At 38.8% G+C, this 27,037-nt stretch overlaps 1 protein-coding gene across 2 annotated transcripts in view; it reads right to left on the reverse strand.

Moving 5' to 3' along the window:
• Positions 1–27,037, reverse strand: part of nlk2 (nemo-like kinase, type 2) — a 56,089-nt gene that overhangs the window by 2,327 nt on the left and 26,725 nt on the right. Inside the window, exons 6-11 of one of the 2 annotated variants that reach the window (XM_028464270.1) lie at positions 26,579–26,788; positions 25,095–25,196; positions 22,930–23,016; positions 21,455–21,653; positions 21,187–21,280; positions 13,698–18,338 (exon numbers count right to left, since the gene is read on the reverse strand). In XM_028464270.1, the coding sequence (XP_028320071.1) occupies positions 18,284–18,338; positions 21,187–21,280; positions 21,455–21,653; positions 22,930–23,016; positions 25,095–25,196; positions 26,579–26,788 (747 nt within the window). In that variant the 3' untranslated portion in view covers positions 13,698–18,283. Of the gene's footprint in view, positions 1–13,697; positions 18,339–21,186; positions 21,281–21,454; positions 21,654–22,929; positions 23,017–25,094; positions 25,197–26,578; positions 26,789–27,037 lie in introns of those variants that run through there. The other variant, XM_028464269.1, reaches the window with a different exon arrangement.

The following is a 27,037-nucleotide window of genomic DNA, read 5'->3' on the forward strand; positions in this document are numbered from 1 at the left end:
ACCTACATTGCCTCATATAAATGGGTATGAATCGTGCATGAATGTTGGTGGTGGTCAGAGGGGCCGTAGGCACGAAATGGCAGCCACGCTTCTGTAGGAGGATGTGTTATTAATAATGGGTTGTATAAATAAAAATATTAATTATGATTATTAATATTACTTCAACTTTTGCGAGGTGCCACTCCTTTTAACCGGAGAAACATGTCTAAGTTTTTAGACTAAACCCATTAATTAGGAAACCAGTGAAAAGTGAATTCGAACAACAATCTACACCATTATCACAGCTTTAATGAATCAGAAGAATCAAAGATTACGTTTAACTTTTTATTCAAAATTCAACAATTAACACACTCAAAATATCAATTGAAATGGGATAATTAAATCATGATAAAATGCATTTCTAGGCTAATAAAAGTAAGGATTATATGTAATGAAGGGAAATCACTATTCTAGGAGAATGCTAGTCTACTAAATATTGAATAAAAATGCAGGATACATATTCGAATATAAGATCATAAAATCAAAGAATAAAGCTCATAAAACAAAGAGGGGAAGACAGACAGGGGAGAACGAACAAACATGAATAAGATGAACAGTGTGTGAACATGTTGTGAGTGTATGTAAGTGTGCAGTTATGGAAGTATGGATGTGAGCTATTATGGATCAAGTTTGCTGATCAGAGTTCGTTCAGGTACCTTGAAGATGATGTCAGGGTTGGACCTGGAGGCGCTGGGTTGAAGAAATGCAGAGGGACGTGCCACCGTTGAGTTCTGTTGCGTTTCAACAGAGTATAGCCCCTTCAGCCAATCCAGGCAGTTCTGGCCTTCGCAGCTGGGTTAGAGAGTGGCTCGTGGTTTACCCCAATGGGTCGCGGGCCGGGCTTCTTTCGGCTGTTACGCACGTCGCTAGATGCTGGATTCTTCTGAATCAAGCAAGATGTTGTTTCCAAAAATCGAACTGTTTCAACTACAAATAAAATGAAATAAATAAAAGATGGGGAAGGGAAACGCGTTGAGCATGAAACGCCAGCGTCCCAAAACTGAAATTTTGGGCGGTTTTCTTCCTTTTAAAAGATTATCTTTGAGACTTGCCTCCCAAGAAGGAAGCTTCGTTGATTGGTTTAAAGTTGCCAGCATCTCAGCTGCCTGTAGGTGTGTCTGGGGTGTGTGTGTATGTGAGACAATGACAAACAGGAGAGATGATTCCTAGATTTACACATAAACCATAATAATGAGTTCAGCATATTCTAATAATCTTTTGACATCATATCTTGAAATATCATGTATTACGAAAGAGTTGGACACCAAACACGACTGGAAAATAGCCTAGTATTACTTTTAGGAACCGGTTAATGAATTTTACTTGTAATTACTCATCTATCTAAAAAGCAAAGAATGTCTGTGTGTGTGTGGAGCAAACCATCTATATCTATTTCACTGCACACAGACTGCAAACACACGAGTGAGAGAGAGGAAGATAGTTTAGACTAGAGTAATTTGGTGTAGCAAAACGGTCAAACCTTAATTTTATAATTACGGCTCTCTCGGTAAGAGCGCGGTATTGAGCGTGCTACTTCCGGTTCCGGGTAAAAAAGGTCAATATTAAAAAAGTTTTCGTACCGCTAAAAGTCATTTTAGTTAATATTTCATGGTTATTTAATATTATTCCTGTGATTCCAAACTTCCTTTAAATCTCCGGTCATGGACTTCACTTCCTCCTTCATCTCCATGAGTGTGGGCGGTGGCTGTGCTGACGGTCGAAGATTCTTCAAACAGAGGAATACAATGTTTTTGTGAGCGGATGGGTCCACTATGATTATTGTTTGTTCTGCGCAACGGTGAGTGTTTCTTCTTATATTTTTCTATGTGCTAAGAAAGATGCTAGCAGCCACAGCCACACACACACACACACACACACACACACACACACACACACACACCACACACACACACACACACACACACACACACACACACACACACACACACATGGCTTAAACTTAACTAACTTTTGTGATGTGTTCTGGTATTTTAAGCACCTTTTAAATTATGAAACATTTAAAATAGCATTCTGTGGGTATAAAACTATCTGAAAAGAGTGGAATAGGACAGACAATATTTGCAATTTCAGTTTCTGCAGAAACCATTCCAATAATGTTTTCGTTTGTAACTTTTCAAACACAATACATTTTCTTTGTTCTCACTTCTTCACGGAACACATCTCAGAGCAGGCCTGAGAAGTGTCATTGTGTGACAGCTCACCACAGGGGTCAGGGGTCAGTTCTGTGATCTTACATCATCCCAAAGATATCTGTTTGTAAAGGCGGGAGAAGACGTGTGGAGTCGTAAAAAGAGTCCATACTGAACGCTTCAAAGTGTTGGGCCAGTCTTTTCGGCTACGTTAGTGGGTTCAAAGGCCGCATAGTGGGGTTAGCTATGCACCTCAAAGTTGCTGGGGCAGTTATTTTGTAAACAGTTCGTGGCTCCTTAGTTAATTCCTGTTAGAAAGAGGGCCTTTAGGCTTGATGTGGTTTGGTTCCCTACACTTCTGTCAGTATGCCCCAGGGCAGCTGTGGCTACATTGTAGCTCACCACCACTAGTATGACTGATGTGAGTGGTGTGAATGGTTTCTGTACACACTTTAGTCTCCTTGAAAAAAGCGCGATATAAATCTGAGCCATTATTATTAGGAAGCCAAGCCAAAGTGCCCAGACAAGCCAACAGAGCAACCCACAGCAACCCCCCGATATCCATCAATCCAGGATGCAGGAGCCATCTCTGAGAAGCAGCTGCCCCCAGAGCCAGCACCCACCCCAGCCCTGAGCCACGGACCTCACTAGCCCAGGCCCAAACCCCCTGACAGCCCACCCACAAGCTAACCCAGCCGGCACAGCACCCCTATCACCAAGGCAAAGGCCACAGCCCCCCCACCACCACTCCAGAAAGAAAAGAGCCAACCACTGCCCTCAACCTACTGTGTCCAGTAAACAGTCACTTTAAGGCTAGATTATCGGGATATACATAAATTAAGATTTAATGCATTTGAAAAAGGAATCCAACATTCCTCAAAGCAGGTTATTTTATTTTTTTTTCTAAAAGCAGACATATTTTCCATGGCAATGGAAGGAGTGAGATGGGTATATTATTCCATCTCTGCAGATCTTCTGTGATTTTATCCCACAGTGGATTAAGGTTTAATTTAATTAGGTCTTTTAAATTTGACGATGTATTTAAATATTTAATTGTATTTGTGGGAGACGGGTATTGTTGGTTTTGGCCTGCAGAATTCCATGATTTTTTGTTAAGGGGAAGATTGATTATTTTGACCAGTTAAAGAGAAGTTTATTAGATTAAATACTTCCTCTAATGATGATTGGGTTTTTTCCAAATAAAATAAAATATCATCCGCATAAAGATTAATTTTGTGTTCTGAGATGGATGAGTGGATTCATTTGATAACAGAGTTCTAATGTACAACTGCTGTGAAAGGTTCAATGAATATTGCAAGAAGCAAAGGTGAGAGTGGGCAGCCGTGTCTGGTTCCCCTCTGCAGTGTGAAGCTTTTAGATGTTATTTTGTTTGTGGTTACCGAAGTCTTAGGTTTAGGGTGGAGATCCATTGGATAAATGATTCTCCAAAACCAACCAGTTCTGTGCTATGTTAATCAAATTAAAAGAGTCTTCTGACATTGTCTGTGGAGTGTCTATTTTTAGTAAATCCTGTTGGGTCTTAATTGACTGAACTTCTTTCTCTAACTGTATTCATGTAACATCCTACATAAGGTTTATTTTAGTCTATGTTACTACTCTGAAGCACAGTGGAGCCAGCATTGACCAGAAGTGTTTTAGGAATTCACCAGAATTGCATGTCAACATGCTATCCAATGTACTTCTATGGTTAGCTGTGATAGGTTTAAGTTATTATTAATATCTTCAATTTTACGGCAGTTCATGTACTATTTGAAAATATTTAGAAATTTAAGTTTTGAGTGAATTGAGATTTAGTTTATGTTTTTTATTTTATTTTCTGTTTGGTTTTTGATTGTCAATGTTGTGTATTGTTTTTATCTGTTATAAATTAACAATTAAAAACACTGCAAAACAGTCACATATTTACATGTGTACTATTAAAATATTTTACAAATGTCATATGGTTGGTTTACATTCAAATATGACATCCCAGGAGCTTCTGTCCTAAAGATTGCGAGTGAAAGAAAAGTGAAAATGATCCAAAATGATCATGCCCGCGAAAGGATTGGGTACTGATAGCCAGTCATCATCCTTATCATGCTCGCGCACCGTTAGCTTGCTACTAACGTCACAGCTTTAAAAGCGTAGATATACTGTTTAATAAATCCTGTTCATGTGCAGGTATTACAGGTGTCAGGTAACATCAATACAAATGGTAAATGAAGAAAACATCTTAGCGAAGCACCATCACTCCAGTTAACTGAAGTTGTTACATTCAAACTTCCAGCATTGGCACCTCTGAGTCTGGTTCTGATGGATTGTTAAAAGGAAGTCGTTCTTCTCCACCGTCACTGAAGCATGGCTATGTGGAAAATTTTTTTTCTTAACATTTTATATTTTGTGACAAATGAGATTGCTTATTGTTGTAATGGCACTATAAAAAAAAGTTAAACTGAATGTATTCATTCATACACGCGGTTGATGTTGCTGTCAGGCTCAGCACGAATACACTGAGCTGCTGTACACAAACTGGTGGAGGGCCCTTTAACATAATATAGGCTATATAAAATATGTCCTATATGATGTAGGCTTACTGAGCACTATACTGAAGGCAACCATATTCCTTTTAGTGAGTCATCATAGCCAGACGTTGCAACCTGTGGAAGCGTTTGGGAAATTGAGTACTACATGAAAAAAGCTGGGCTGTAATGAAATTAAATTGGCAGATCATCATCTGCTGAAATATTATTGTATAATCTCTCCTTTTATTCATTAACGGTGTCTGCAGCTTTCTGCTGCATTCCTCCTTTCTGGCATTTTCTGCAGCAACAGTTTTGGTTTTGATCTGGAATAAGGATTTTAATTCTTCACATTTTTTTAAGAATAACTATGTGTTCCTCCATAGTACATACTGTATGCTGCTTTGGAGGGTTTTTACGTGTCTGCGACTGGTCAGACGCTGCAAACAACGCCCCTTTATGTGAGCACGTGTAGCGGGTCCCGGTCTGGTCTCTGCTGGCAGATAGATAGATAATCCTCCTGAGAGGAGTGCTGTCAATGTGAAAAAGACACAGCAAAGCCGGACACATGTGACTCTTTCGCCGTTCAATTGGATTATATTTGTTTTCACACTCAAATAAACCTTTTTCTGCATTTATTAATTATTGCTATTATTTCTGTCTGCATTGAAGCACTATTATAATCAAAGTTATCATTTACACAAAATGTCAATTTTACATATTTTCACAAAAATATACTTATTGAAATTCAGTATAAAACCAAAAATAAACATTCCTTCACAATCATGTAATCTAAATCTGTATCACCAATCCTGTATATTTTCTATATTATTATATTCTATTATTTAAGAGTGTACAATTTGTCACAACTGAACATATTTTAAGTATTTACTTAATATAACAGAATAACCTTACATGCAGTTATTGATTTACTCACACACTATTGACTATATGACTAACCCCTGGCTTGTCACCAAACTCAAGAAACTCTAACCCACACCAGCAGTCTCAGCTTAAGTACAGGCCTTAAACCAAGGCTGCAGATGTAGCACATTTGTATCCATACATTAGCATTAGCTTAAATGTCCAAACAATGTATTGCACTTACACGTCAGATTTCACACACAAAGATAAACCCACAAATACAATATTGTACAAACACAACAACCCACATATGACGAGGAGCCAAAAGAAATAGACTTATAAAGTATACAATTACTATAGTGTCGACCGCCATTTTGTTACTCTCCAAGCATAAAACTTACATTTCTACACTCATTTACACATATTAGCTAACAGGCTACTGAAGTACCATATCATGTGATAAACACCTGTAATCACATAAAAGGTGAGAAACTAACATGTAAATGTGAAAAAGACACAGCAAAGCCGGACACATGTGATTCTTTCTCCGTTCAATTGTATTATGAGGCACGTCTGGTGTGTATTTCTTAGAGACCCAATGAAGTTTCAGGTCAGTTTCCGCCATCTCGTGTCTGTTTCAGTAAGTAGTAAGTTAAGTAAAATGAAAGTGTTAAGTAAAATTAAAATTGCTACTACAATAAAACTTAAACAGACTTTGCAGGGGATGGAAACCAAAATAAAAAAACATCTCAAAACACTAATTTTGTGAGAATCACACACGCACGGAGCTAGTTTGGAATCATCTGGCTTAAGTTAACATATGGGTTATCTGCTTCGTAGTACAGCTACTCTGTAACTGCAGTTTGTTTAGCTAGGTGATTGAATCTTTACAAAATGCATATAACTCATGTTTTACATTTTAGTCGCCTAAAATCTTATTGTCAGTTAGTAGAACAAAAACTGGACTATAAATTTACGGCTGAAACATACTTGGGCGGACTCTGTGTACAGCAAACTTTGGTGCGGACTGTACCGCCGTGTACTAGTTTCAAATACAATCCTACATTGGCCATGTTTACATGGGAGCTTTAAATTCCCGCTTTAAGAGTGGAGTAAAAGTTAATTCCTCTTTAACTTGACCTTGTAAACACTTAATTTATAATGCTAATTTAATTTCGAATTAAACATTAATTCCAAATTAGTGGCTGGTTTATTCAATTTTTTAATTAAAAATTAATAATTCCTCTTTCTTGTAAACAGTTAACGTTTAATAATTCCGCTTTAAGTTAGATGCTGGTTGTTCTGCGCATGTGCGACTGGCGGCGATGACGTGCTGGTGACACATAATCCAACATGGTGGTCCTGAATAGAGCCAACACTATTTAATAAGAACGTTAAAAGATATGGATATAATAACAAAAGGGGATGGTGGAGGCATAAACTTTCGGACATTAACACGGACACATGGACTTATCACACACAAAGAGATCAGCAAACGGAATGGCTTCATCGGACGGGTGATACTAAGACTCAGAGACAGAGTAAATGCGTTCCCATACTGCTGCACATGCTGTAATATCACCAAGTTTATCATTGTATCAGTTGTTAGAGCTTCTATCTTTACCAGGAAGCAACTATTTATTCCTGGTTAGTGTTTTCCAGAGTTTTACTGGGCTTTACGGTGATTAGTTCATTACTCTCTTCTACTCCGCGGACCAAAGTGTGTTATTGTCCAGCTGCTGCTTTAAAACTACAATCAAAATAAAGGTGAAAACAGTTATGTGTGGTCTTCTGTGTTACAGTCAACATTAAAATGTTTGTCCTGATAGACGTGATACGACATATTCGCCCACTGTACAATCAAAGACTTTCCAACCCCCAGACCTAAAGCGGAATGAACTAAAGCTGAATAAACCTCAGTTCGGTAATTACTATTTCCATGTAAACACAAAACAGAACACTTTAATTCTGAATGATTTAATAATAACTAATTCCAAATTAAAAAACATAATGTAACCACGGCCATTTCCCACAATCCTTAGCACTTCTCTGTAATCGTTGTACTCCTGGGACTTGTTGTAAAGGTCTGTACTTTTGTAGCTTGTCTGCCAGTCTATCCTTAAAGCTTGTCTTCATCTCTCCTGCTCCGTTTCACCATGTGAAATGCAGGTCGGTTTTACATTAAATGCGGGTCGATACAGTGCCCTGCAGTGTTTTGTGTGACACCAGATACACGATCAAGTCAGAGCGGTCGTAAAGTCTGAGCTTTGCACTTAATTGACTTGGAGCCTCATGTACAAAGACTTGTGTGAAAAAGAGCGTGAAATAAGCGTACGAGACAGGTGTACACTCTTAAAAATGCAGATGTTTGAATCTGTGCGTAGGGCTTGATCCTTTAAACATTTCAATCGATACACATATGCCCCCTCACTGTCCACACCTCATTTATACGTATATGTAAATCATATTGAAATGAGATAGGTACCGGGATTCCCCTCAGCGTGATCAGAAAAAGCTATGCTCTTACCACCAGTAACACAGGAAAGACAAGATGTTTATAATTATTAGACCGACAGCAACATGTATGACGGAGATGATTCAACAGTGAAGTTACTGGAATTAATATAAACACACATAGTTTGCTTAATAGTTGACTGTGGGTGTGTTAAGAAATGGGAAGCGAATGAAGGAAGAGACAGAAAATGTTATATTACTCCTACTAAAACTAAGTTGTATCAATCAAAATTTGCTGTCAAAATAAACACTGCTTTCTAACTGGACTGGTCAATATCACAAAAGTGTGATAGACTTGGAGTTACATTTTGTTTTTCAGTAATCCTTTTATCTTTTTGAGCAGTGCAAAACAAAATTACTTTTTATTATTATTTGTGTTAGTGTAATATTTGGTTGTGGAATGTTCCATCCATTCATCTTCTGCCGCTTATCTATAATCAGGTGGCGGGGGCAGCATCCTTAGAAGGGAGGCCCATGCACTGCGTTCAGCTCTTAACGGGGAATCGCGAGGCATGTCCTGGGTCTTCCTTAGGTCTCTTTGTGGAAGGACATGCCCTGAACGCTTCACCAGGGAGATATCCGGGGGTATCATAATTAGGCGTCGGAGCCACTGTGCGGAGGAGCAGCGTTTCAACTCCATTCCCCTCCTGGATGACTGACAGCTCAGCCACCCTACAGAGGAAACTCATTGTGGCCGCTTGTACCCGCAATCTTGTTCTTTCGTTCTTGACCCAAAGCTCATGACCATAGGTGAGGTTAGGAACAAAGATCAAACGTTACATCGAGAGCTTCGCCTTTCGGCTCAGCTCTCGACTACAACGGATTGGTGCAGACTCTGCATCACTGCAGATGCAGCACCAATACTTGAACTCCTCCATTTGGGCCAGGATCTTATCCCCAACCCAGAGAAGGCACTCGGCCTTTTTCCGGTCAAGAACATGTACTCGGATTTGGAGGTGCCCATTCTGATCCCGGCAAAGAATCGATCCAATAGCTGAAGATCACGGCCTAATGGAGCCAACAGGGACCACTTCATCTGCCAAAAGCAGTGACCCAATCCTGAGGCACCAAAGCAGACTCCCTCAACCCCCTGGCTGCACCTAGAAATTCTGTCCATAAAAGTTATGAACAGAATCAGTGACAAAGGGCTGCCCTGGCAGAGTCCAATCCTCACTGAAATAACTTTCACTTACTACCGCAATGCGGACCAACCTATGACTCCAGTTGTACAGGGAATGGACAGCCCTTATCAAGGGTCCTATACCCCATACTCCTGGATGACCCTCCACAGGAATCCCTGAGCTACACGGTTGGATGCCTTCTCCAATTCCACAAAACATATGTGGACTGGTTGAGAAAACTCTCATGCACCGTCAAGGACCCATCTTAGGGTGGTAGAGCTAGTCCACAGTTCTACGACCAGACAAAAACCACATTGCTCCTCTGTTAAGGACCAAATCCTTTATGTCAAATCCTTTTGTCACCTTCCTTGCATCAACTCGCCCAGGTCTCCTCCAAAGGCTCTGATGCTGTCCTACACCTACACCTAATCAGCTGGCACAATAAAACGCCTGGGCACACACCAGACCAGGCCGACCGACAAGTGCAGCGTTTCTCCTTTTGTTAGACTTTTTGATGTAGTAGATTAACTCTTAGTTGCAGATTTACATCTAATTTTTGTACAATAAATCTTTTCATTTTGGACAACCTGCTCCCGTTTATGTTCCCCACCTGGTAAAACATCTTTATAGTTATTTGAGGCATCGTCCTAGACCTACCATCCTATGGCTTGTAACATTTTGGGGGTTTGTCTTCTGCGGTATAGTGCAACTTTGATGGGTGCGCGTGAGTGAATGTTGTGCACTCTGGATGAGTTGTGTTTGGGTGCTTATGATAAATGTATATTTTTTTGAGACTACAATTGTACCCGCTAGACTAGGGTGTTCAATTTTGGTTGATTTATCTATTATCAGCCTCGCTTCTGTCAGTCTGCCCCAGGGCAGCTGTGGCTACAATAGTAGCTTACCACCACTAAGTGTGGAGTGAAAGAATAATGCCATGTAAAGCTCTTTGAGTGACCAAAATAAGGTGCTATATAATTCCAAGGCATTATTATTACTATTATTAATAAACCCCACTGTTTTACAACATACAGTATTTACTGTTTTCACCACCATTTTCTCTAGATCATCATCAATTTCGTCACACCTAACCCTTTCTTGGAAGACAATAGTCAAAAATCTCGTCAACCCCCTTTGATTTACAGTGCTTTAAAGGCAGGGCAGAGTTATGTACAGTATAGACTGCAAGTTTTATTGAAATTACAATGCATCTGATTAAAACGTCAAATATACAAACATTGTTTAGGACAGCAAATTCTGGAAGTTCAAATTGTCCAGTAGTTGTTAAATGGTGGTTAGTCTTACCAAAGGTCGTAAGTTATTTTACAAATTCCCCAAATAAGCATAATTTATTTCAAGTACTTCATTCCAAAAAGGAGAAAACTAATATATCCACATGGGTCATAGAGGGCATAGGAGGGAGAGTGACTGCCTTCACCATCAACTGCTGTGTTCATTCCTGAGTAGTTTTCACAAGGCAATGCCAGTATCTCCATTCTAGTGCCAGTAGTCTGCAGACTGGTAAATCAATGAAGTTTACCATGAAAACATACAGAGTCAGAGCTGTGATAACACAATGTCTTACCTGATAAAATGTTACAGTGGCTGAGATTAAAACTATTCCTAAACTAGATGCAAGAGGTTTAGCATTATTCACAGTTTAGAAAAATACTTAATTTTACACAAGGAAAGGGAAACAGAAGGTGGATAGATGAGGTTAACACAGGGCAGTTGATCATAAAGTGGATGCTCAACTTCAGGAGATAGACTGACATACCTTGATTGAAAATTAGTAGTAGAGCAGTAGTTGTTAAAGCGGGTTAAGCACAAAGATTTTCTAAATAAAATAAAAAAAATGTTTTTATCTGTTACAGACCCACATGAAGATGAAAAATCAGTTATAAAACAGTTTTGATCATACTGTGTCCTCTGACATTCTCAACACAGCACACCACATATAGCAAAAATGTATCTGGCAGCCATCGATTGTGCAAGTTGTCCAACTTAAAATTATGAGAGAAGTATGTAATTTCATCATAGGTACACTTCAACTGTGAGAGACAGAATGTGAAAAAAAAATCTAGAAAATCACATTGTATGATTTCTAAAGAGTTTATTTGTAAATTCTTACATAAAATAAGTATTTGGCAACTACAGACAAGCAAGAAATCTGGCTCTCACAGACCTGTGACTTATTTTTTTAAGAAGCTCTTCTATCCTCCACTCGTTTCCTGTATTAATGGCACCTGTTTGAAGTCGTTATCTGTATAAAACACACATTTCCACACCTTCAAACAGTCAAGACTCAAACCCCCACCATGGCCGAGACCAGAGAGCTGTCTAAGGACCCCAGAGACAAAATTGTACACCTGCATAAGACTGGGATGAGCCAATATACAACAGGCAAGCAGCTTGGTGAAAAGAGTTCAACTGTTGGAGGTATTATTAGAAAATAGAAAAAAATACAAGATCATTGACAATCTCTCTTGACCTGCGGTTCCATGCAAGATCTCACCTCGTGGGGTACAAATTATCTTGAGAACAGTGAGGAATGAGCCCAGAACTACATAAGGGGAACTGGTCAATGACCTGAAGAGAGCTGGGACCACAGTAACAAAAGGTTACTATTAGTAACACACTATGTCGCCATGGATTAAAATCCTGCAGTGCCCGAAAGGTCCCCCGGCCAGACCCATTTAAAATTTGCCAGTGACCATCTGGATGATCCAGATGAGGATTGGGAGAATATTATGTGGTCAGATGAGACCAAAATAGAACTTTTGGGTATAAACGCCACTTGCTGTGTTTGGAGAGGGAAGAATGCTGAGGGGCATCGCAACACTATACCCACTGTGAAGCATGAGGATGGAAACATTATGCTTTGGGGCTGCTTTTCTGCAAAGGGTATGGGTCAGGACGACTGATCTGTATTAAGGAAAGGATGAATGGGGCCATGTATCCCATTTATTTCATCAGTAATAGCATTGAAGATGAAATGTGACTGGATCTTCCAGATCCCAAACACACCGCCCGGGCAACAGAGGAGTGGCTTTGTAAAAAGCATTTCAAGGTCCTGCAGTGGCCTAGTTGGTCTCCAGACCTCAACGTAGTAGAAAATCTGTTGAGGGAGTTGAAAGTCTGTGTTCCCCAGCAACAGCCCCAAAACATCACAGCTCTAGAGAAGATCTGCATGGACGAATGGGCCAAAATACCAGCTACAGTGTGTGCAAACCTTGTGAAGACCTTCAGGAAATGTTTGACTTCTGTCATTGCCAAAGTTACATTACTTGATCTTTTGTTATTGACCAAATATTTATTTTCTGCACCATTATACGAATACATTCTTTAAAAACATACAATGTGATTGTGTGCATAATCGGTGGCTGCCAAATGCTTTTTTGCCCCACTGTACATAGCCACTCTGTCCCACCACCGGTCCCCTCCAAGGCAGAAAACTCTGCGTGATCTAACAAAATGATCTAATGCTGTATACCAAGCAACTCGCTCCTCTGAATTTTCTGACCTCCTAAATTAAAAATGGACTTGGAACGCCACCTGAAGTCGGAGCTCCTACTCTGTAAAGTTGGAGGTAAAAATGTAATATTATACCGGTCAGCATTGTTTGAGATATTTCAATGTGCTGCTGTTGAAATCAGAGACCACAATTTGCAAATGCTGCATTGCAAATTTCCTTGAACACAGCACTATGTGTTTCTCAGTCAGCTCCCAGGAATCACTGGCTTTCTGGTTGTAAATATTGAACAGGTTTAAGATTTACAATTGTCTCCCCTGACTCGTTTTGGAGCCGATTATCAAGACAAATTTACATTTGACACACCGCTGATGACAGAATAATCCCATAGGATAATCTTCTAAACCATAAAATAATCTGACATTTGCCATCCTTAGTCCAAAAAGGAGAAAATTTGGGACAAAAACCGTGCTTTTGTCTTTTTGTACGAATGTACGCCGTTTCACAATATCCAAGAACTTTAGTGTAACACTTGCATGCATGATTACTTTTTGATATGTCATGAAAAAACCTTATTTTATAGGATCTTCAATCTAGACTCCTGTCACTATTTACTCGTAAAAAATGTATATCAACCCATCTTGCGTTTGTCATTAAACATTTTCATCTTCCCACCTATTCAATCAACATTGAAATGCAGTATGAGTATTAGAACAAAGGCGCTCAGACATCTTAATTCCCCACATCTTCCTCCAGCTCATCCATGGGGACTTTGAAACTTTTCCAACCGAATCAAGTGATTTGATCTCTTCAGCCGGTCCTGGGCAGCAGAGACCTGGATCTCTGCCCAAATGCTTTAGTCACTTGGTTAAAGGGCTCCCTTTTCAATCAAGACAGAAATCTGCAAGTAATGCAAATAGATCATATAATTTTACACACCATTGGGTGAATAGATATGAGCCAGGAAAGTGTTAAAAAGACACTTGCAACATTTAAAAAAGAAGCATAAACAGCTAAACAAGGTGCATTTTTTTTTAATCCAATGTTCCCGCCTTTTGAGTGGAGGCCATGATAATATACTGTATGCAGAATTCTTAGTTTGTACATAAATCTTTTCATCAAATGAATTCTTATAGACACTCATCTTTGAACAGTCTCCAAGGTGAAGCAGTGACTTTCCCTCCCAATCTTCTCAAATAGTGAAAATCAACTAACAGTCAGGTAGCCCTTGGCTATAATGTCAGGGCTTTATCTTATAAACATCAAATAGATTTAAAACTTCTCACTTTGTACCTGAAACTGTAAAGATGGGACATGGTATGGTTGGAGATTTTAACATTTCAGTACAAAACTTGGATGGACACTCAAGTGTTTTTCAAATCCTTCTCACATGAAATCAGAAGCACGTGGAGGTAAACAAAGCTAAGTGATTGAGCTCAAGAGGTAGAGACCAACACTGGGAATTCTTAATACATATATTCACACAGTGTTGCTAGGATAAAACAAAAACAAAAAAGGCTCTGCTGTAGACACAAGTTACAGTTAACATCACTGTGCATTCTGAGTCATTACAAGATCATGAACAATCTAACTGCAGGGTAAAAATCAAGAAAATATATACATTTGTATGCAAATTTAAAAAATAACTACCATCACAGCCTTCAAAATGTGAAGGCTAATACAATTTCTATACAGTGGTGCTGTTTTTTTAAGTCTAAGTGTAGATCTCTTTGTCTAGTTACATATATACATAAGCATACCTCTTGGTGTGAGGACAATGCATGCCATAGGACAAAAATAATAATTAAAAAAAATTCTAAAAATATATTAAATGATTTACTTCAAAGCTTTTTTTCCCGGAGACGGTGTAGATGTATGAGCAGGAACAGGGTTACGCTTTCACACTACCATTTAGAAAAACCCTTATAGGTGGGATATTGCCATTTAAATGTCATTTGTATGCTACTTGCTTCTATGATACGCCGTTAGAATGCGGTTTGTAAAGAATTTGTCTCTGGATTCAAGTAGAGAAAACAAACACTAAACACTTTTACAGAAGGATATTGCTGGTAACTTCATCCTGATCTCAGCTTCTGGCGTCACTTTAGCTGGAAACCTCTCAATTTTCACGGAGGACTACATTAAAGCTCATATCCGGAGTTCTGATAAATCTATGTTAATGTATCATTCTTTTGAAATGCAAAAAAAATGCCTCACTAGTATTTTACTATGGTCTACTGCCGGTGGTCATTGATATATGTCAATGCATAGCAGTCCCGCCTCTGTCCTATAGACCCCTATACAAATGAAAATGGCGCTGCGATTGCCCAGCCAATAGGCTTTGACTTCCTGTAGCGGAAACTGTCAATCAAATTGAATGCAACCGTGCATGAAAACAACAGTCACAACAGCAAACGGGTATCATTCTGAGAAGCATAGCATCATGGAGGAGCGCTAGTCTCTGACCCCAGAAATGTCCAACGCCAAAAGAATAACAATGACCCATAGACCTATATCAATGCGACCGGACGCGACCTTGTTAATTTCCGTTATGCGTGTGAACAAAAATAGAGGCGTGGCTTCTAGTAGATTGGCAGAGGCAGGGGGAGGAAATGGAGCTGTTTCGGGAGGGACATCGAGATGTTCGCTTTTGAATTTTCTCTCTCTCTTTTCATCCTCCGGATAATCGCTTTAAAGAGAAGACCAGAGCATCTTCTTCATTGCCCTTCATACACTTCTAATTTAATCATATTCTGGCAGTTTGGCAGTCCTCCTTATTGACCAGGTGGTGGCACTCACCAAAACAAAATCATTACGAAAGTAGCAGCAGAAAAACATTTTAAATTAAATATGAAATATTTACAAATATATGTTTTCAATTATTCAAACTTTTGACACCATTACACCACATATGGATTTAAAATGCCAATTGTTCCCAATTAAGATCAGTATTACCGTAAATGATCTCCCAGTGGGTCCAAGGTTGGAAAATTACACTACATCCAAGTTTTGCTTGGATATGTTCATTTGACAGTCGTGCGAATAAAAGTGGAAGTTGGCGATGTATGCTAGTGGCAAAAGTTAGTCAGGACCAGGGATCTTTGATTTTAAAACTAGAAACAGCTTTGTTATAAAATATTTTATCTACTTTCTTTTTACCGATACCTTTTTTTTTTTTTTTTTTTTACAAAGTACCTTTGTGGTTCTCTTTCTATTTTATGTGAGAAGCCCTGACTCAGATTAAAGGCTTCAGTTATGTCTTCTTGTATCTTTTTTTGACAAGGTTAACCATCAAATAAAAATTTGTTGGATCAATTTAAAAAACCTAACACAAACAACAAGGCGGAGTTAAGTGCAAGGGACACAAGTCATAAGACTTTGTGTAGGGTAGAGACCCATCAGAAGATATAAAAACTTTATTTACAACAACTGAAATCTTGTTTCTAAATTAAGACAAATATATGGTATTAACATAATTTTACTTTGTCCATAATTTTAAAGATCTGCAATTACACAAACCTCCTGACATTGTCAACTTTGCCTGCTTTGTGTGGGCGTAAAAAAAATCTTTATCTGAAATAGTGGTGGAATACCTTATTTGCTCATAAAAAAGGGAAATGATAAATCAGTGTTTGATGGTATAACTTTGTGGCAATACGGCTGCCTTTAAACTTAAATAACCATGTAGAATAAAGAGGATAGCCAGCTCTATGCCAGGGGTTGAGAAAAAGTTAACTTTATGACCAGATCATCGGAGGTAACCATTGATTCCTTTTGATAAGTGTTCAACAAATGTAATCAGGAACTGCAGGAGAACTGAATAACTCATGCTGAAAGGAAAAAAATCTTATCTGCTTCTCAACAAGATTGTTTCTCTTTCTTCTCTTTGGGCTGAGAGATGCTCACTCTGGCTGAGTGTGTAGAAAGTTACCTTACTGTCCAAGCTGGGACTTAGGAGGCACACACGTAGACAACACAAAATCCTGACAGTGATATACTGTTTTTGAACAATGAGTGGACAAGTGGGGAAAATATACTGGCCAGTAGAAGAAAGGGATTGTTATGGTGGCATTTCCTGTTCTGCTTATTTTCCCATTATCAGCACACTAGCTGATTTGACATTTCTGAAGTCAGAGGAATTGTTTGCTTTTCTTAGATCTTTTGCTTTTGAAATTTCTGTTTATGTAGCATGTAACTACTCCTTGGAATTATGCCACCAAAATAAAAATAAAAACATGTTTGTCCATTGTTGGTTTTCCTTAAATTTCTAGATACAAATGCAGTTGCAGCCAATTACAAAGGCTGATTAAATGAAGAGGACTTATGTTCCTTACGATTTTGTGGCCTCATGTATAAAAACCTGCAATTGATTATTCTTAAAATCCTGATAGAAACGGTTGGTAGAACACATTATGCTAAACTTGACATATGTTATGTTTGGAAATCATGCCAACTTTATCACAACTTAAAATTAGTGAATTTTCGTACTTTCTTTTCTCATATGCAAACACACATCTCATGGCACAGTTAAAGTGAACTTTAACAACATGGTGCCTCATAAGTTTGCTTAAACCAGAGGTCTCCAACTATTTCTGTCATGATGAAAATAGTTGAAGTTCCATTGAGTATTCCACACTACTAGCCCTGCCCTAGTACCAAAAGCAACATTTCAGGCTACTAAAGATGCAAAAGCTACATCTGTGGACAACCTAAGGCTTACCACTAGAGAATAGAAATCTTTCATATCAAGTTTCTAAATATATACTTTGATTTAAAAATATTTTTTGATTTCAAAGCTTGTTTTAGTAACTCAGGTTGGATTTGTTCTTCTAAAAAGATGTTTAGATGAGAACTTATTATACAATCAAAAGGGGAGGTGCTTAAACACCTTCACACCCCACTTTGGACATAGTTTTTTTTGAGTTACCAGGTTGAATCTTAATTTAGCATTAAATAGGATTTTTAAATATAAATATTAACAAATTCCAGTGTATCCCATATTGTTCAAAGTAGATACATTTATATCATATTTAAACACAAGGCTTCTAATCTTTGGCCAATCCTGAGCTAACCACAAGTTCACAAGAACAGGAACATGCTTGGTATGTAGCTAATATTGAAAAGCAAAGCCTTGTCAAATATGAAGGATCTTCAGTATTGATTGTCTGAATATGAAGTGACGTGTAAGAGATGAAAAGGAGTATTATAATCCAGAGAAAAGCTTTATGGTATGGTAAGCTAATAAATTTTTGATTGGTGAATTTTTAAACTCAACTGCCTACAAAATGTATCTGATAGCAAAGCAAATATACTTAATTATGCATTATTTACCTGGAAACTACGACTTCATTGAAGACATTCTAATTTGGTCTACAAAGCAACCAGTCTCATTTGTTTGCATACCAACCCTTCGAGCACAGCCCATACAAAGGTCTTCCATTGATTTTTCTTAATTTGTTCCACATTTCAGCATGAACACCGCAGACCTGAAAGTCCTGTTCTTCAGTGAAATGCTACGCAGATGGTCAAAGACTTCTGAGACGCTTTCTTGTTTCCCTGGTTCAGCAGCTGGACACTTGGAAAGATGATAACACACTGCAGCAACTATTCCCACACCAGTGGAGATGGGGGCATTTCAGAGGGCTGAGCCACTGTGGAGCTGTTCAAAAGCAGGCCAACAAGTAGGTGAAATTAATATATTAGCCATCCACTCGAGTGTAAGCTCAATTGTTACACATCTTATACTGGCTTACATGAAATATTCATTCTATTTCAATCTGTTCTTGTTACTAAAGGTGACATAAGGATACAAATGAATCTCTTTCCACCAAAAATCAAGTTTGTATTCAATATAGCAATGTAATACTAACAGAGCAGCTGAATAGAATAATAAGTACAGCCTTAAAACTATTCAACTATCATTTTTTTTCTGAAGTTCAAGCTCAGGGATGAGGTACAGAGGTTAGAAATGTTTACTACCAGTAAACAGATTGTTAAATCCACCTATATTCAGGTTTTCTGAGTGATGTTTTTATTTAGCGCTACTGGACAGAACTGTGGTTATTACAAATTAAACACACGTCATTTTACAGGGAGTCTTAATTGATTGTATGTTGGTTTTAGCCATAAAAAAAGGGCAAGCATGTTACAGGAATCCTCTGCTTTGCATCTGGAAAGGCAACCATCACACAAAGCAACCTAACTCATAGGGGACAGTTGAATCACCCTGCAAGAGATAGGTATAGAGGATTGTATAATGTGTGATGATAGCACACACTTCTAGAAGAGACTTAAGATTAATGAAGGCTAGTTCTATCTGTCACCTCCTGACCATTGTACAACATACCTGCTGAAGAGTTTTTGATAATGATGGCTATTTTTCCTAGATTAAACCAAAGAATATAAAACAAATATTTCTTTGCACCCTTGTTCAGTGGCATTTCCTATCTCTTACTGTATTATTAAAATGTTTCTATAGACCTTATTTCTAATAAGATTTTATTGTATCAAATCATAATCATCATTCAAGATCATTTAAATTAAATCTATTATTTAACACAAATAACCAAAGTACTTGCACTGTAAACATTATACCAAATGAGTGACAGTGTCACTCAGATGTGATTATTCTGTCTACTTCATGTTGTACAGCAGGGGTGTTCAAACTATGGACCAAAGGCAAATTAGGGCCTAACTAGGGCAAATGGTAAGGAAAACGGAGCCATGGTAGCAGCTTTACAAATGGTAAGGTGCCTGTGGTGTGGAATTATATTGAAGTTAAAAGCACATGCCCAGTGGACACAGCACCAAATCAACACAAAAGTATAACAGATTTTGTGACGAGGAGCGAGAAGATGAAGTAAAACTCACTCATTGACAGATGGTGTTAGGTATTTACCACTTGTTAAATGACCAAAAACAGCTTTTAAGAGGTATTCCTGTAAGGTGCACACTAAGTTACTATTGACAACCCGTAGCGTTGTCAATAGTAGAACAGTAATTATTGTACGCATGGACCTGCGTTTACGTGACACGGAGCCTTACAAACTGTTAACTGTACACTGCCACAGACACTTTTCCTGCTTGTTGCTGTCATGGAATTTCAGCTTCTTGTCTTCCCGGTCTGCTGTTAGAGTGCATTAGGGCTGCCAACTTTGGTCGTTTTGTTGACTAATTGGTCGATGCCATCGTGGTCGACCAAGATTTTCATTGGTCAACCAGACTTACTATATATGCAGGGACTTTGACTTTCAATTTCAGCATTAAAAGTTGTTCATTATTTTCAAAATAATAAAATTACAATGGTGACATATGTGTGCGATTTTAATAATGTAGCCTACTGATATATATTTTGTAAGTAGACAGGCTTTTTTTCCTGTTAACTCTTGTCGCTGTCAATTAAGTATATGACGCAACGCCGCATGTGCTCAGTCCACGTGTACAGCAGATGGCAGCATAAACCTGACTCTCATCCGCACACTCATTCTGCTGTGCAAAGAGGATCCAGTTTCAATGAAATGAAGGATTACATTTAAGACCGAAGCAAATGTGACTCTACAGGGCAACTGGTGTGTGGAAACAAGATCAGGGCCGATACCCCAGGCTACTCCTCTGAGTCAGAGCACCGAGCGCAACTTCTCCAAAGCGACCTTAATGCTCATTTCCGATTTTTTTGTTCATCCGTTCACAATGCCATTTAAAACGTGACCTGTACTGGACTCCAGTGTGAATGGTTGTGCGCATTGTCGCGTTTGTCTCAGAGTTTTTGTGTAGCAGAGCCGGAGAATGAATGAGCAGTTGGAGAGAAGGACGAGGATAAAGAGAGACAAATATTTTGTTTTGGTTTTTGGTGGTTAAACAGACCATTGATGACATGAACCTTATTCAAGCTTTGGCCCTAACTCGAAACTGAACCCTACAGGTCCGACAGACAGATTAAATATTTATATCCCTGCCCGACCCAAAACCTACAATAAAAACCTATTTTTTCCTCATACAAATGACATATTTATATTTGTTTTCATGGTAATCCTGCTTTTATTAACACTTAACAGACAACTGTTTATATCATCATCAGATCAACGCACAGGAAAAAAAGTGCACGTCAAATACAAAGGTGCGCAGCGCGCACTAGAGATGGCTCTATTTACATAATCCACGTGTCAAATATAAGGATAAGGGATTGATTCAACAGTGGATGCTTCAAGTGTGTCTTAATTCTGTCTCTCTGCTCTGATCACAGGACAGTGCACTGAAAGCTGCAGCACGGCACCTTTTTTTAAATGTATTTATTTTTTGGTCGACTAATCGCTACCTGTGCCATAGTCTTGGTCGACCAACCATTTCCTTGGTTGACTACAGCCCTAGAGTGCATGTTTCCTTATTTGGCCTTGTGTGAAAAAAGTTTGGACACCCCTGTTCTACAATGTCATTACACATAAAAACTGTAATGTTAAATTGCCCCTCATGCACATTGTAGCCCTAATGCTAAATAAAGGTCATCCTACCTGATGAAGCTTTTGAACGCAGCAGATTGAGGGTTTATGCAGAGCGGTACACGATTCCCTTTCTGCTGCTCCAAAATAAACTGATGGATGAGCTCTGTGAAGGAAAGTGAGACTAACATTTTAATCATAGTCATAGTAATCTCAAATCTTTGCTTCCCAAGCATGAAGCAATGCTTTTTTCAAGATACCAACAGCTGCACATCAGGTTTGTGCAATTCACATTCAGTTAGGCTTAATGCTCACGCATTGTGACAGCAGCAACTCCTACCTTTGACATTTCTCACAGAGCTTAGGTTCTTCTCAAAGCCATCATCAAACTTGGGGTTGGTGATGGGCTCAAAGTCGCTGGTGTAAACACGTCCAGAGGAGGTGGTGTAGCAGCATTTGCACATGCAGGTGTGGTAGCGCAGTCGGCCTTCGTCCAGGTAAGGGTGAGCCAGGGCGTCCTTTGCTGAAATCCTCTTTGACTACATATTAAGAAATTATTTTTTTTAAATCACAGAACAATATTACAAGTTTTAAATTCCAGAGACAACTCAATGTGACAGTAACCCTGATGACACAAATCTGAATGAGAGCTGATGATGCAGAGACAGGAGCTGAGATTGAAAATCCTAAAACCACATTAAAAAATACAGCTGAGGTTTGGTGGTTAAACAATATACAGCAGATAGCCAAAAAAGTAAATGAAAACAAATTGTTCTAGTACTCATTGATATAATAGCCTCTCATGGGTAATACATGGGCATTTTCCTTCCAGTGCTTTTCAGAAATCTCCATGTGAAGTTGCCATGATTACGGACAAAACTGGTGGGTGAATATCGTATAAATTTGATAGCTGCAGCAGCTAAATGTGCGTTAAAATTCAAATTGAGTAAGACTCAAGGTACAAATCAAAAATTTTTAATATTTTTGTTTTACCATTTAAGGTATGTAACACTACATACAAACCAGGTAAAATTACATATTTTATACTTAATTTAATATTGAATCTGATTTAAAAAAATATTTTGTTAATGTGCTAAATTCCTGAACCGCACTTTACAAATTAACGGTTTTAGTAATGACGTATTACAATATCATTTTTAATTGTGTTATTCAAAATTCTCTAAAATATTGTACAAACACGGAAAAACAATTTGTGGCCTGTTGGCTCTCACCTTTGTTCCTGTAATACTGCAGCTTTAGTATAGCTAGCTTCATTCCAGATATGCATCACGGCCTGCCCCAGAAAAATTGGGGGGAATGTCTCTATCCAGTTTAGGAGTTTTATGTTTATAATAATAATAATAATAATAATAATGCATCAATTTTAAATAGCGCTTTCTCATGGACACTCAAAGTCGCTTTACAGAATTAAGGGATTATTCTTCTGACAGATACCACTGGGGTGACTGCCCGCCACTGTGGCACCTGGAATTCTCAGTGGTCTCCCATTCAACTACTAACCAGGCCCAGACCTGCTTAGCTTCCGAGATCTAATGAGAACGGGCAACGACAGGCTGGTATGGCCTGTCATTGTCCTGAATAGGACTGGAGGCAGTTACGTGACTTCCAATATTAAAACTGTGTACCCACTTTCTCCACACCACTTTGGGTCTGATTCCTTTGTAGACAAAGCTCCATGTCATGTGTACATTGCTGCATCATACCCATTCATAACTGCACTCCAGTGACTCGATGGATGGGTCATATTCTTTATCAAAAACAAAACACAAAGCTGAGGACCGCACAATGTCTCACCGGATCAAACACCAGCATCCTGCACAGGAGGTGCACTGCTTCATGGGTTGCTTGGCTAGACAGCGTGTACAGAACAGGAACAGATGGCTGCAGACACAACAGACACCACAGCATTAAATCTACAGAATTTGATGGTCCCACTGCCAACATACAGTATGTTTTCAAGGATGCCTTTTATTGAAATACAAACTAAATAAGAGCGCATATCAAGCTTCTCGCCTTTTGTACTTTTTTGATGGAACAGTTTGTATATTTGACTAGTGTTAAGCCCCATACATTATTTTTATCCATCCTCCATTTTACATTAGACTCCAGGAAATGTATTATCATGACTCGATCTTCACAGTTGTGACTTTATGAGATGACAGCATGACAAGTTTAGACATACTTCGAGAAGCTACATTTGTTTAAAGATCATTTTACATTTTACACACAACTTCAGTCTTTCATAAGGAAGCCAAACTAGCAGTTGGCAATCCTATTTTAAGGTTGACCATTATGTCGCTTTATTGTTGCTATATTATTGTAGCATCTTGAACAGGGTTCACCAACCTTTCTGAAACTGTGAGCTACTTCATAGGTACTGAATAGTCCGAATGGCTACCAGCACTTCTTAATACTAAATGTTCACAGTTTCACTTTAACTAGAGGGTAAGATAATAAGGAAGGCAGCAACTTAAAAAAGTAGAACACTTAAGTTTAATCTTCCTATTTTACTACCTACTAACAAATGTTATGGCAATTATTATATTCATCATCATATCATCAAATGTGTGTTCATGTTTACAATTTGTCATGTTTTAACACATGATGACTGCATTACTCTTTGCACTTTTGAACAGCTGAGTCATGTTAGATTAAACAGTACAGATCGTATTGTGTACACATTGCAACACAGAGTCTCCGCTGAAGGCCAAACTCAAACTCACATGCAGATATACTCGCACACACACTATCAAGGATAGACAAGAGTGGCGCCCAAGCTTCCTCATAATATACACGTCTTCATCATCCTCAAACGTTTCCACTGTTGGGCATCTGACCCCCTCCTTCTCCTCAAATCAGGGTGGAACTTTTTCTGTTATCTGTATAAAAGCTGAAACTGTGAAACTGTTAGTTAGTGGGTCTTGCCTTTTTGCTCTACCAGGAGCCTTTTGACCATCCTTGTTGGGGGGCTGCTTTTCATTCTTACAGGATGGAAGCTTCTTTTTTACTCCTTTTTTATTTAATTTTATAATAAATTATAAATAAATTTTTTTTCATCTCAATGTCTGTGTGGGCCGGCGCCTCCCTCGATCAACTCACTGTGCCATCTACACACCTGCTTATCATCAACCCTTCAGCCACCACCTTTTCCTGCAGTATAAAGGGCCTGTGTGAACCTGCATTGGAATGCCAGTTCGCCAGCTATCCTTTTGTCTCCCTGTGCTTGAATTTTTTTTTTTACTTCTCCTGTACTCTGTCGGCCCCGCAGCCAGCCACACTCACTCCGACCCCACTATAGTGCCAGCCCACCCGAGCTTCTCGATCGCCTGTTATCTGTGTCTTCTTTTTGGATTGACAAAAAAACTTTGTCACATCAGCTTACCTGTTGTGGTATGCTTTTGGGTCCTACTTCCATCAACATAAACATATAGAGTCGATAATTTAATAGTAAAACTTTATCACGTTCAGCAATATTTATCTCTACTAAGTCCTAACTATGGTACATCTATCATATGTATGTTTCAATGTGAGTTTGAATCCTGGAAAGTAAATCAGATTTTAAATGCAGCTCATTGGTGACTAGAGCTCCAAAGGGCACCTCTTATAGTCCATGCAAGCTACCTGGTTCCCACTAGCACCATGTTGGTGACCCCTGATCTAGAGAGTAGCATTACATAAATATAAAGTGTTTGTCAAAATATGGCTAAGATGCTTATCCTACTACACTACTTTTACTTTTAATATATAATGGTTGAGGGCTTTTCATATTAGATAGCAACAAAACGCTGTGCATGTACTGTACATAGGTGCATATGATTTGATTTGTGTTTTAAAGTCCTTACACTACAACACACATTTGACATACACAAAATAAAGGTAAAATGCAAACAACAACATTGAAAATATTAGGATCATATTCAATCTGCTCAAAACAACACATGTATTGGGTTACCACTCACCTGTTTGTGAGGTCCTCTGAGAATGTGTGCACGAGCACCTTCACATGCCGTCCTCATTGCATCCATAGAGGGAGTCCCCAAAAGGTCTGTGATTAAATCCAGCTGCACATGAACATATAAACACACAATCAAAAAAGTTACACCCAATGGTTGACCAGCACTTTGCATGGCAGCTCACTCCAATTGGTGTTTAAATGGGTGAATGAGCTTTGGGACTTCTTCAGTGTAGGCATAAAAGCGCTATATAAATCAAGTCAATTTACCATTTATCCTATTCTTCCATTTGCGCTTAAGCATTTTTTTACAATCAAGGATCCTGACATGCACACCGCGCGTAAATAGATCGTTCTATGAATGAAAGCGGTCATTGAACAATGTAACAGGTTTATTTGATAAAATCATTGCAGTGTGTGGATCAGCTGCATTCTTTTGTCTGAGCCACAGTTAAAAAAAATTTCCTCATGCTAATGACACATGAACTTTTGTTTATGTGAAAAGCCCAATTGTATGAACTTCTTACATTTCTGCATTCAGAAATGATCACCACATCAATCATCATCATCATCTGTCATCAATACTGTGAACTCTAAAGCCTGCACGAGTGTGATGCAGTCTGTGCTCCTGCAGCGTGTCCTGCTTTGGAGCTGATGTGACCTGAAGCTGAGCATCATTTCTAAATATTTGAACCATTTCAGGTATCCATCCTCTAATGTGCATTTCACCAACTTCTGCATAGATGACAGCTTGTATCACTTGTTATTTTTAATTGTAGCTTGATCGAACTGAAGCTTTACATTGTACATAGAATGAAACTAGTTGGACAATAGTCTGACCAGCATGGACAGAAGTCTGAGCGCCATCAGTGTTTCATTTAATGGGCTGCAGCCAACGCAGTGACCTCAAGTGCGCACTGCTGGCTGCACCTCTGCACAGAAGTCATCGCCCTCCCAGGACAACGAGTGGACGTCATGGATAAAATATAATGAAATGTAATACATTTTGTCCTGTCTTGAAGTGGTAAACTTGTAAATAGTGAACAAATTACAAATGAAAGAACAGAGCACTTTGTCATTTAACTTTGACAGAGAATGGTCTATTCCTTATCTGTCTGTGAACACATATTATGACACATTTGACATGCAGCTGTTTTAACAGTAATAACTAAGAATTGTACATCGGTTTTTGAGTTTACAGATAAGGATACTTGAAAAGTTGTAATCCGTCCTCTGGGATGTATTGCATTTTTTTTTTAAATTATTTTTATGAAAGTTCTGGTTATTTATTTTTTTTGTCACTCCTTGTGCGCACATCACTCATGCACATCAATGGAAATTAGGGTCTCCCCACCCCTCAACATAGTGACATATTTTGGCTAGCTTACCATGTAGTGGTACTGACTGAGCAGGATAAAAGGCAGCTTCAAGTCTGTAAAAGTAGTTTTGAATCAAAAATTCACAATGGCACACCAATCAAAGGTGCTTTACCTGCTGAATGGGACTTTGCGCTTGGAAGAGGATGCGTCGCCCGAGCAGCTCAGCAAAAATGCAGCCCACAGACCAGATATCAATGGAATTGGAGTAGTGGCGGCTGCCCATGAGGATCTCTGGAGCTCGGTAGTACTGTGTCACTACTTCCTGAGTCATGTGCCTTGATTCATCAGACTCTTCCACACGAGCAAGGCCAAAATCACATATCTGGGGAACAGATTAAACAGAGATAATTCACGACATTCATTATGTTGCTCATAACTTGTACAAACCAGGAACTACGGTATATTTACTTTGAACGTGAATAGAATCATACCTTGTAAGCAGGGCTCGAGACTGTGACCAAAATGGTCGCATATGCGAATATATTTTCAGTGTGTGCGAGTGAAAATTTTGACTGGTCGCACCCATGCAAGTTCGTATGGGTGACCTTATTTTGGACTGAGTGGCTTAGCG

The sequence above is a fragment of the Gouania willdenowi genome, chromosome 13 (assembly GCF_900634775.1).
Source record: "Gouania willdenowi chromosome 13, fGouWil2.1, whole genome shotgun sequence".
Lineage (NCBI taxonomy): Eukaryota > Metazoa > Chordata > Actinopteri > Blenniiformes > Gobiesocidae > Gouania > Gouania willdenowi.